Source organism: Sinocyclocheilus anshuiensis, unplaced genomic scaffold (assembly GCF_001515605.1).
Source record: "Sinocyclocheilus anshuiensis isolate Anshui unplaced genomic scaffold, SAMN03320099.WGS_v1.1 scaffold676, whole genome shotgun sequence".
Lineage (NCBI taxonomy): Eukaryota > Metazoa > Chordata > Actinopteri > Cypriniformes > Cyprinidae > Sinocyclocheilus > Sinocyclocheilus anshuiensis.
In genome coordinates this window covers 3,416,919-3,427,533 of record NW_015558579.1, presented here as the reverse complement: position 1 = coordinate 3,427,533, position 10,615 = coordinate 3,416,919, and the positions used below count along the sequence as shown (strand labels likewise).

Below are 10,615 nucleotides of genomic sequence, written 5' to 3'. Positions count from 1 at the left end.
GAACATACATGATATCCCCTTTTCTGCACCAAATATGAACAAAATAAACTACATATTAATTAAAAACAATTCATAGGTGGTTTATGGGCTCATATTAAGCCTCGGGTGTGAAAATGAGGATTGTGAAGAGATCAGTAGCTTGAGTTTCTGTATTTTCATGATCTCATATAATTTTAACTGTTTTTAGGACCAATCAGATGCAGTTTCTTTATTAATTATCTATTATATAAACACTGACTTTTCATTCTAAGTTAATTGTAAGACATTTGCGATTCAAACTGCTTTTATTTGCTTATATTGCTATCTTTCTATGTTGAGTTAAATCTATACATGGTGGAATTTACTGTTATGTAAATTATACAACAGTGGTGGGAGGAATTTGGAATCTTTTGCGCAATGGTATACCTGTGCCGTGACGTACCCTGCAGAGCAAAGCACTGCACACTTCCTGAAAACATCATTCAGTGTGAGCACAGAATTCCAGAGCCATAGGGCAGAACAAAGAGAGTAATCAAATCTAGTAGGAGAAGACTGCTCATTTAGGTAAGTTGTTATCCTTGAAGGTAAAATATACTATATCTTCAAAATTGAGCTTATCCACTAATTATATTGTATGTCTCTGAATAACTATCAAGATATATTTTTCAAAGGGGCAAGATTACACTCCCAAACTAGTCAAACAAGTCTAGAGTCCCTTATCTTTTAGGTCTTTGAAAACAAAACATAGCATAACATAGTGGTGTGACATATCACCAGACGTGACGCCTTCATCTGTTTTTCATTATAGTTTATCCGAAGAAACAGACTTTTGCAACTGAAAAAATGCCTCCACCTCGTGTAAACAAGAAACCCAAGAATGAATCCACACCAAATGACAACACGGGCACTCTCGACGACCCTTTGAAATTCTTGGATCAGGACTACCAGGAGTTGAAGAAGAGCTGCATCACCAATCAAAAGAGATTTGTTGATGACAAGTTCCCTCCAGAAAGCAGCTCCATTGACCCAAAGAACAAACTTAAATTGGATCTGGACCAAATCGAGTGGTTGAGACCATCAGTAAGTTACCTGTATTCACTTTCCATCTTCAGTCCTTCAGTAACTTGTTTGAAAGAATCATTGTAAAGTACTGCAGAATGTCTCTTAGGGCTTGTTGATTGATTGATTTTTTTTTAAATTGATTTTTCCGTACTGCTGGTTCGTCTGGTCAGAGGAGAACTGGCCCCCCGACTGAGCCTGGTTTCTCCCAAGGTTTTTTCTCCATTCTGTCACCGATGGAGTTTTGGTTCCTTGCCGCTGTCGCCTCTGGCTTGCTTAGTTGGGGACACTTCATTTCCAGCGATACCGTTGACTTGATTGCAAAGATACTATTTAAACTGAGCTGGATGTTGACATCACTGAATTCAATGATGAACTGTCTTTAACTGAAAAAATTTGTGTTTACTATTGTCATTTTGCATTATTGACACTATTTTCCTAATTAATGCTGTTCAGTTGCTTTGACACAATCTGTATTGTTAAAAGCGCTATATAAATAAAGGTGACTTGACTTGACTTGACTTGACTTGTCAGAACAGGTTCACCTGTGACATCTCTCAGCATTTTTGATTTACAATTGTGGGAAGACCCAAAGTGCATTATCTGAATTGAAATGTCCTTTTCTGGTATTCCTAAATCATTGGGCCAAGTTTCTCGGTATTTTCACAATCTTTTTTTTTTTTTTTTAGAAAATAGTGTCAGACCCTCAGATCATTGTACAGGGGGTGTCCCGGTTTGACTATTCCCAAGGATCTTATTTAGGTATGTTTATTTATGTATTTCTAGTAGGCATATACACCAGGAAGCCTTTGGTCAACTCATTGAAACACTAGTTTTGCTAATTTTTTCCTCAGGAAACTGCTGGTTTCTTGCTTCAGTTGGTGCTTTAACATTTCAGAAGGACATCATGGACCAGGTCATGCCAGCTGACCAGTCATTTGGTAAAGATTATGCAGGGATATTTCACTTCAGAGTGAGTTCTTTGGTCTTTTCAGTATAAATGAATGCTGATTAAAATTACATCAGCCCTTAAGCCTTATGTTGTGCTTATTTTGTATAGTTCTGGCGGTTTGGGAAATGGATTGACGTGGTCATTGATGACAAACTTCCAACAATCAATGGCAAACTCGTTTTTGTTCTTTCAAAAACATCTAATGAGTTTTGGCCTGCATTACTGGAGAAAGCTTATGCCAAGTAGGTACCAGTATGTTGTGGTAAAATTATTTTTCTTCAAATTATGCATCAGATTGTTTATTTATTAAATGATTTCACCAAGACTTCATGGCCTTCAGTAAATGTTTTGTATGTAACCTGATTTTAAAGGTGCTTTACAGATGGAAGTATTTGCCATCTTACATTGTCACAAAAATAACAGTCATTTTATAATCATCAAAAATTTAAGTATTTCAACAGCATGTTTAGTATATACTTGATATGTAGAATGCCTTTTATAGGGTGTGCGGCTCCTATGCTGACATGGATGCTGGTCGTGTATCTGAAGCTCTGCTAGACTTCACTGGTGGCATCCACGTGTGCATTGAACTAGAAAAACCTGCTATTGATTTGTGGAACCTGATGGACCGTGCAGCCAAATCTAAGGCTCTGATGGCCTGTGGCTCCCATCAGGGGGTAGGTGGTGACCTCAGGCTTGATCTTTAATTACTGTAACAGATATTATCATCATGACATCTAAGTCACTGTCATTGAAGAATTTTGTTAGGTTTTGCATTAAAGTTTAACTAAATCTAAATGAATGGTCAAATGTTTTACAACAATGTAATACATAAAACAATCTTTTTTTTTTATTTCCTGCTACATATTTCACTTTGGCAGCATTACTAATATGATATGTATGTTTTTCAAACCATATCAGGAAAAATCTGAGAATGTATTACCCAATGGTATTGTTCAAGGCCATGCATATACAGTGACGGGGGTTTTTAAGGTAAGTCTGCACATAATTAATTGTCAGATCACAGTACCATCAGATTACATAGCTTTCAAAATAACCCAAGTTTTTAATAGCAAGTTAGATCAACTGCATTCCAGCGTTGCTTTAAGGAACACATCCCTTCATTTCTTATAATTCAGAATTAAGCAATTTATTCTCAACCATTTGCATATTTGACGTTTGACATTTTTCACAAAATTCCTTTCAGAAATGTGTTTAAGGTACAATTTGGAAAAATTAAAATGTCAGTGGCCATACACATTTAGATTTCATTTCATTTCATTTCATTTATTTATATAGCACAAATAAACACATCAGGAGTTGACCACAGTGCTTTACAGAATACAAAACTAAGATACAGATAAAGAAAGAAAGCAATAAGACATAAACATAAATAGAACATAATTAAGAATTGCTAAAAAGCTCGGGCCAGAAGATAAGACTTTAACTTCGATTTAAACTCATGTACAGAGGACAGGGATCTCAGATAAAGAGGAAGACTGTTCCAGAGCCTAGGTCCAACAACGGCAAATGCACGAACCCCTCTTGACTTCAGTCGTGTTCGAGGCTGAGCTAGAGAGCAATTGTTTGCGGACCGCAGACACCTGACTGATGTGTTCAGATTTAAAAGTTCAGACAGGTACGAGAGTGCAAGACCATTAAGGGATTTAAAGACAAACATCAATATTTTACAATCGACTCTATGATGAACCGGCAACCAATTTAGAGCCATTAAAATAGGAGTAATATGTTGGCGTTTGCGGTGTAGCAGATGATTGATAGATACAGGTAGGTTGATAATTGTTCCTTCCTGACAATTCCATAACAAAAAAGCTTGAATCCCTTTAGAAATGTCAAAATTTAGTGGTTTGACAACTGCAACCTTTTCTGAGTTTGTTCACCATAAACAATTTTTAATTCAATCATTTTAACTCATTTTAACTGAGACTTTGTTTTAAAACTCCTTGCACTTTACTTTTTGTTGCATTCCCAAGTAGCGCCCTCAAGGCTCTGTTCTGGAACCTGTTTTCACATGTAATGGGAATGTTTTCATTAAGCATGAGGTTGATTTTCATAGTTAATACTTAGTTATTATATAATTATAATCCATCCATATTGACAGGCTTATAATATTTAAAAAAGGTGTTTAGCAACAACAGGCACGCTTTGTTCTGATGTTAACTGTTGTTGTAATAGCGTACACCAGTGTATATTTACTAATTGCCCTCGGCTCCAGATGAGCTCCACACTTTAGTATGTCCTTTGTACATTTGTATTCATCCCTGTTACGTCAAGTCTGTGGTTTTGCAAGAATAGTTTCTTGAAATAATGTTTGTCCTCAAAGCATTGTGTACAGACAGTTCAGTCCTGTGGTAAAAGGATATTTCATAATGATCCTGGTGAAATACCTATGGGATATTCTGAGTTTAGGTGACATCCAGAATAAGTAGCAACCCACGATAAGGGTTTGAAGAGTTTTGAATAACATGTCACGATGTAACAGGTAACATGCCAAGAAAAACCAGTGAGGCTGGTGAGAGTGTTGAATCCGTGGGGAAGAGACGAGTGGAACGGTGCCTGGAGTGACAAGTAAGACTCACAAAAAACTATATAGATTGACCAATCACAACATTGATCAAGTGACATTGTTTGTTTGTAACACTGGATAATTCACGACTATTTTGTTACTTGGATTCTTGAAGAGGTTTGAGAGTTGTATTAGGTTTTTAGTATGCTAAACAACAAAGTTAACTGCTTAACTTACAAATAGTAGATCTTTAAAACTAAATGTAGCTTAATAGAATGGCTCAGTCGTGCTACACAGTACATCTTCATCATGACGTCCTCGTCATATTATATAGATATTATATTTGTGGGGTGCCGGAATAATTGTCACTGAGACGGCTCAGTGACTGCTGCTTATTATACGCTTGAAATAATGATTGACAGGACCGAGTGATTAGGCTTCTCTTATATGTTTGGAACTTCATTTAACAATATTTGAAATTGTCATACAGATTTCTGTCATTTTAACAGACTGGAATGTTTTAAGGAGACTACAGAACAAAACCTCACAACAACTCCTTTCCTAAAACTAATCAATGTTTGTGCTTTTGTAATTTTTCCCCACCAAAAAAATGATGTCACTGCTTTTGTTTGATAAAGGGAAAGCCTATTACAAAAGTCTGACTAAAGGCAACCTGTCACAAAGACAATAGAAAGTCATTAATTCATATAGTCATTCAGTGAATGAGAGTTAGCAAATTCCGGTGATATGAATGACAGTGACCGTTGGTGATGGAACTTTGGTGTTGGTTTTTCAAGCAAACGAAAAACCAACAGCGCTTGATGATTTAATCTCTGTTAGTGTGAATACTGATTAACAAGACTGTAATGAGCAATTTCATGACTTAAATTTTTTTTTATTATTTTGATAAAAGAAAGAAAAAAGTCAAAGAACAAAAGAACACCTGATATATTTTGTAATAAATTTAGCAAAATGCCAAAAAAGGCACCATCCACACAAAACCCCAGTAGTGCAATTTTTCAAAATGTATTAAAATTGTGATATTGTGGAAAAAATAACCCAAGAAAAATAAATTAATATGGTATTCAGCATGGTAGACGTATTATTTTGGTGCCATTGAAAAGCAAGCTATAATCTTTTAGAGAAATACTAACATAAAATACACAAGAAGCATATTAATTTCTTAAGTGATGAAAAGGTAAAATATAGCTATTTGCAGTAATACTCACCTGAATATACTCTCAATGGATATCCAGGATTTTCAGCTTTATTTGCTATATTATTTCCTCATCATTACTTGTTACTCATGTAGCACAAGCCCATGTAATATTTTAATACGCTGTTGTATAACTTTCAGGTCACCGTTGTGGAACAAAGTGAGTGAGAAGGAGCGAACAAAGTGTCGTTCTTTGGCCAATGATGGGGAGTTCTGGTGGGTATTAACTGTAGTTTTACATGTGACCTCACTGCATTAAACATGAATCAAATGTTTTCAGTAACATACTTTACTGCAGGATGTCAATGGAGGACTTCACCAAAAACTTCGAAGACACTGATATTTGCTGCCTCAGACCTGATTTTCTGGACAGTTCCTCTAAATGTATTTGGACAACTACACACTACAATGGTATCTGGGAATCTGGGACTACAGCTGGTGGCTGCATCAATAATAAAGGTAGCTCATATATAAATGCATAGAGAGAGCGAGAGAGAGAGAGAGATATTCATGCAGACTAGTTGTCTATCATCAGTTGAATTCCTATATCAGTATGTCCAATGTTTTAGGTACTTTTCAGTCGGGTTTTAGATCACTGCGCAGCATGGAATGCATTGTTGAAGGTTAGCAGTGACCTTTTGCAAGTTCTCGATACTGGTTCATATACGGTGCTTGTTTTGTTGGATTTAAGTGCGGCATTCGATACAATTGATCATAGTATTCTGTTACATCGGTTGGAAAAGGTGGTAGGTATTCAGGGTGTCGCTCTGCAGTGGTTGGCTTTTTACACCAAAGACAGGACCTTCTCAGTGAGCATTGGGAAGTTTTCTTCTTCGTCGTTTTCCTTGTCATGCGGTGTGCCTCAAGGGTTCATTTTAGGCCCTCTTCCCTTTTCACTTTACATGCTTCCCTTGGGTGACATTTTTAAGAAATATAAGATCTCCTACCACTGCTATGCTGACGATACACAGTTCTATCTTCCAGCAAAAACTGAGAGTAGTGATTCTTTGGGTGTGTTCTACGACTGTTTTGAGGAGATAAAATGTTGGATGGCTAATAACTGTTGCAATTAAACAAAAGCAAAAGCGAAATTCTGATTTTAGGCCACTCAAGGTCTTCATCTGTTTTTAATTTAGGGTCTCTCTCTGCCAGTATACGACCTTATGTAAGAAATCGTGGGGTTACGTTTGATTTGTTACTCAACTTTGAGAAACAAATTAGCACAGTGGTAAAGGGCTGTTTCTTCCATCTGAGATCAATTGCGAAAGTGAAACGGTTTTTGCTCCATAAAGATTTGGAGACTGTAATCCATGCTTTCATAATATCATGCGTGGACTACTGTAATCCCCTTTACTGTGGCCTGCCTCAAACGGCGATCTTTCACCTGCAAATTGTCCAAAATGCTGCAGCAAGGCTTCTTACTAGAACAAAAAAGAGGGAACACATTTCTCCAATTTTAACATCTTTACATTGGCTTCCTGTAAAGTTTAGAATTGATTTTAATAGCTGTTTTTGTGTAGAATGCTTTATCTGGTCTTGCATAAAAATACATTAGTGATCTTCTGATTCCTTACTCTCCTCAAAGAGCACTTAGGTATAGTAATCAGCTTCTCTTAACTGTCCCATGTTGTCAATGGAAAACCAAGGGTGGTCAGCAGTGCCGATCCTAGACTTCTGTGGGCCCTACGCAAAACTGTGTCGGTGTTGGGGGGTGGGCTTGGCGTGGGGTATGAGTGGTTATGAACAAATTAACGAAACACATTTGTTAATTAAATCATCTTTGAGAGCAAGGGGGCCCCCTGGTGTTTCGGGGGCCCTACGCAGCTTGCGTATTTTGCGTATAGGGAGGATCAGCTCTGGTGGTCAGGCCTTTTCAACTGCAGCTCCAAAACTTTGGAATAGTTTGCCTGTAAAATGTGACATTTGCTCCTTCACTAGCCAGTTTTAAATCTGTTCTCAAATCTTGTTTGTTTTCTCTGGCTTTTGATTAAAGGGGTCATACTTGGTGTAATGAAATTTGTTTATGCGGTTTAAGGTTCAAAAAACACATTATTTTCCACATACTGTACATTATTGTTTCTCCTCTATGCCCCACCTTTCTGAAATGCGTCGATTTTTACAAAGCTCATCGTTCTGAAAAGCGAGGTGTGCTCTGATTGGCCAGCTATCCAGTGCGTTGGGATTGGCCGAATACCTCAAGCGTGTGACGGAAATGTTACGCCCCTTACCATACTGTGACAAAACCAATAAAACCCAATATAAACGAGGCATTTGTTGCATCCAGTGGGGACATAATTACTGATTATAATGACTTATACTGTCTTTTTATGCGTTGCGTTGCATATTGCGCCGCGTAAACATAAAACCATGTCTGCATTTGTGATCGGAGAAATGACAAACAAACAAGCACTACTCTACACTGCCCAAAACTCGCGTTTGAATCATCAGTGGCAAATCCTTTAAATGAAAACGTACTTACAGTCTGTGAGTCAGAGCAGCCGTCATTGTAGTCTACTCTTCCAGGATCAGGAAACAGTCCTCCATAAAATGTGCTGCACACATCTGAATATTTGGGTTGAACTGTTCTGGAACAGTGTTGTAAATACAACTTAACCACTGATTTCTAGTTGTGTCCTCTTTTGGAAGGCCAAACCAAGTAGTTTCGCTTTCACAACGAAACACACAGCGTTTCCACGACATGGCGGCGGCGGCGGCCGGCAACAATACTACAGCGAGAATCAAAGTCACGCCTTCTTTCTTTGCGTAAACATTTGGGCCGTGTTATGCAAATCTAACCACACAGTGACGTAGACATGTGAGGGCGTGTTTAAATGAGGCGTTTTAGGAGGGCGTGGACGAGTCTTAAATTTATAAAGTATATCTCTTTGGGTTTGAGACTTTAGTCTTTGCAACTTTAGGGATCTTATCTATTCATGAACAGCTTGTAACACTCCAAAGAGAAAAGAAAACTTGAAATCGCATCGTATGAGATTACGGTTAGTTTAAGGGTTTGATGTCAAATTGTTCTGATTGTTCTGATGTTTATTTTTCATATGATGCATGTTTCCTTTGAATGCTTTTTATATGTTCTGTGTTTTGTTGTACAGCACTTTGGAGCAACTCTTTTGCTTTTAAATGTGCTATAGAAATAAATTTTGACTTGACTTGACTACTAGCATTAATACTTTATTAATAGAAATACAGTATTAGATACAACATACATATGCAACATGAAATTAATGATCCAGGGTATTTGAATTAAATGCTGAACAAGCATTGATTGTGCTTTAAATCATATGATTGTGCTTTTAGGGTGTCTACATACTTTGATTGTGATTTTAGGGTGTCTACATACTTATGGCCATATGGTGTGTGTGTATACGGTATGTGTGTATACTCTATGTACCACAGAGCTCTGATTCAATGGATGTCTTGTAGACTCTTTCTGGACGAACCCTCAGTTTTGGATGAGGATTGAGGAGCTTGATGAGGAATGTGCTAGTGGCCAGTGTCCTGAAAACATACTGGTGTCCCTCATGCAGATCCATGAGAACAGATACAGAAGTCTTGTTTCTAACTACTCCATTGGCTTCAATGTTTATCTGGTCAGTATTAACAATGACTCTACTAGACTCGCAGAAAATCTCACTGAATGCAGTAATTCCAGTCATTTCCACTTATTAATGGTGTGTGTTCCATGTTTTTCTACTTTAACAGATACCACCAGAGGAAAGTACAATACAATTCAAGCTCAATAGTATTAAAAACACTATAACCACATGTGTCTTGCTTTGTCAATAAATAAATTACTTTATATGTATAATATGTATAAAATAAACTGATTATATTTAATTCTTCTTTAGATGAAAGATGAGAAGTTCTCTGCCAAGTTCTTTTACCGCAGAAATTCTGTGGAAGATAGTGGGAACTTCATCAATACAAGACATGTGATGAAATTCTTCAAGCTTGAACCAGGAGAGTATCTCATTGTGCCCTCTACTTTCCATCCTAATGAGTGTGCAAAATTCATGCTGTCCATCTTCACAAAGACTGAATCGCATAGGAGAAAAAATAAACCTGCAATGACATATGTGTGAGGTTATTATAAATACTATAAGTGTCTTGCTAAAAATAACACTTTAACAGTTCATGGTCTGGTCACCCTCCTACTACTTTCACCAGTTTACCAGTCTAGATTTTTGATCTCTGTAACCACTCAAATAGGATTTGGAGTAACCAAGCTGGTTATACTGTTTTTCTTTTTCTCATACACCCCTTCTCTTCAATATTTTGTTAATCTGTGAGCTGTGACATTAATGTTACCATTGTTGTTTATTTGTGAGGTTTTTGATGTTCTGTCTCACTGTAACTGTATGGGTCAGGTCAGTCAGTCACCAACGGTTTTAAATGACATTTCAGTGCTGAGCCATTCAGAAAGTCAGAATGAATGAATGAATGAGTGAATGAAGCCTAATTAATATGCTACTCAACGGTCAAATTTAAGTATGTCTTCAAGTGATACAGCACAATTCTGAAATGTACACTACCAAACAATAATAACGACACATATTATTAAAAACTTTAATTAATCAGATTTTCTTACACTAGAGGGCAGTAATTTACTAAATAAATAATTGGTGTCGCAACACAGAAACGTGCGAGCACAGGAGTGTCGTTCACAGCTGATACTGAGCTCCTTCTCTTGTGATACAAAACACAAGTTGTCAGCCGAGAAGTATCGCTGTGCACACCTGTAACGTGAGTCTCAAATGCGTCTCCTTGGTGGACCGAGGTACGAGTCAGATTTCAAGGGAGCATTTCTGGTTTTGTACCAAAATCATGACTGAAACAAAGTGTTTCAGAGATTGGCTGGTTATTGTCA

The 10,615-nt window shown here is 37.2% G+C and overlaps 1 protein-coding gene across 1 annotated transcript; it reads left to right on the top strand.

The window, feature by feature from the left end:
* The first annotated feature begins 444 nt into the window (after positions 1-444).
* Positions 445-10,318, top strand: LOC107679812 (calpain-1 catalytic subunit-like). The gene is made up of 13 exons (XM_016475493.1): positions 445-543; positions 788-1,059; positions 1,728-1,800; positions 1,893-2,011; positions 2,099-2,232; positions 2,493-2,667; positions 2,912-2,983; positions 4,494-4,579; positions 5,875-5,949; positions 6,032-6,192; positions 9,172-9,338; positions 9,451-9,462; positions 9,597-10,318. Exons 2-13 carry the CDS (start codon positions 823-825, stop codon positions 9,828-9,830), a joined length of 1,545 nt encoding a protein of 514 aa, XP_016330979.1. The 5' UTR covers positions 445-543; positions 788-822; the 3' UTR covers positions 9,831-10,318.
* Positions 10,319-10,615: the final 297 nt, after the last annotated feature.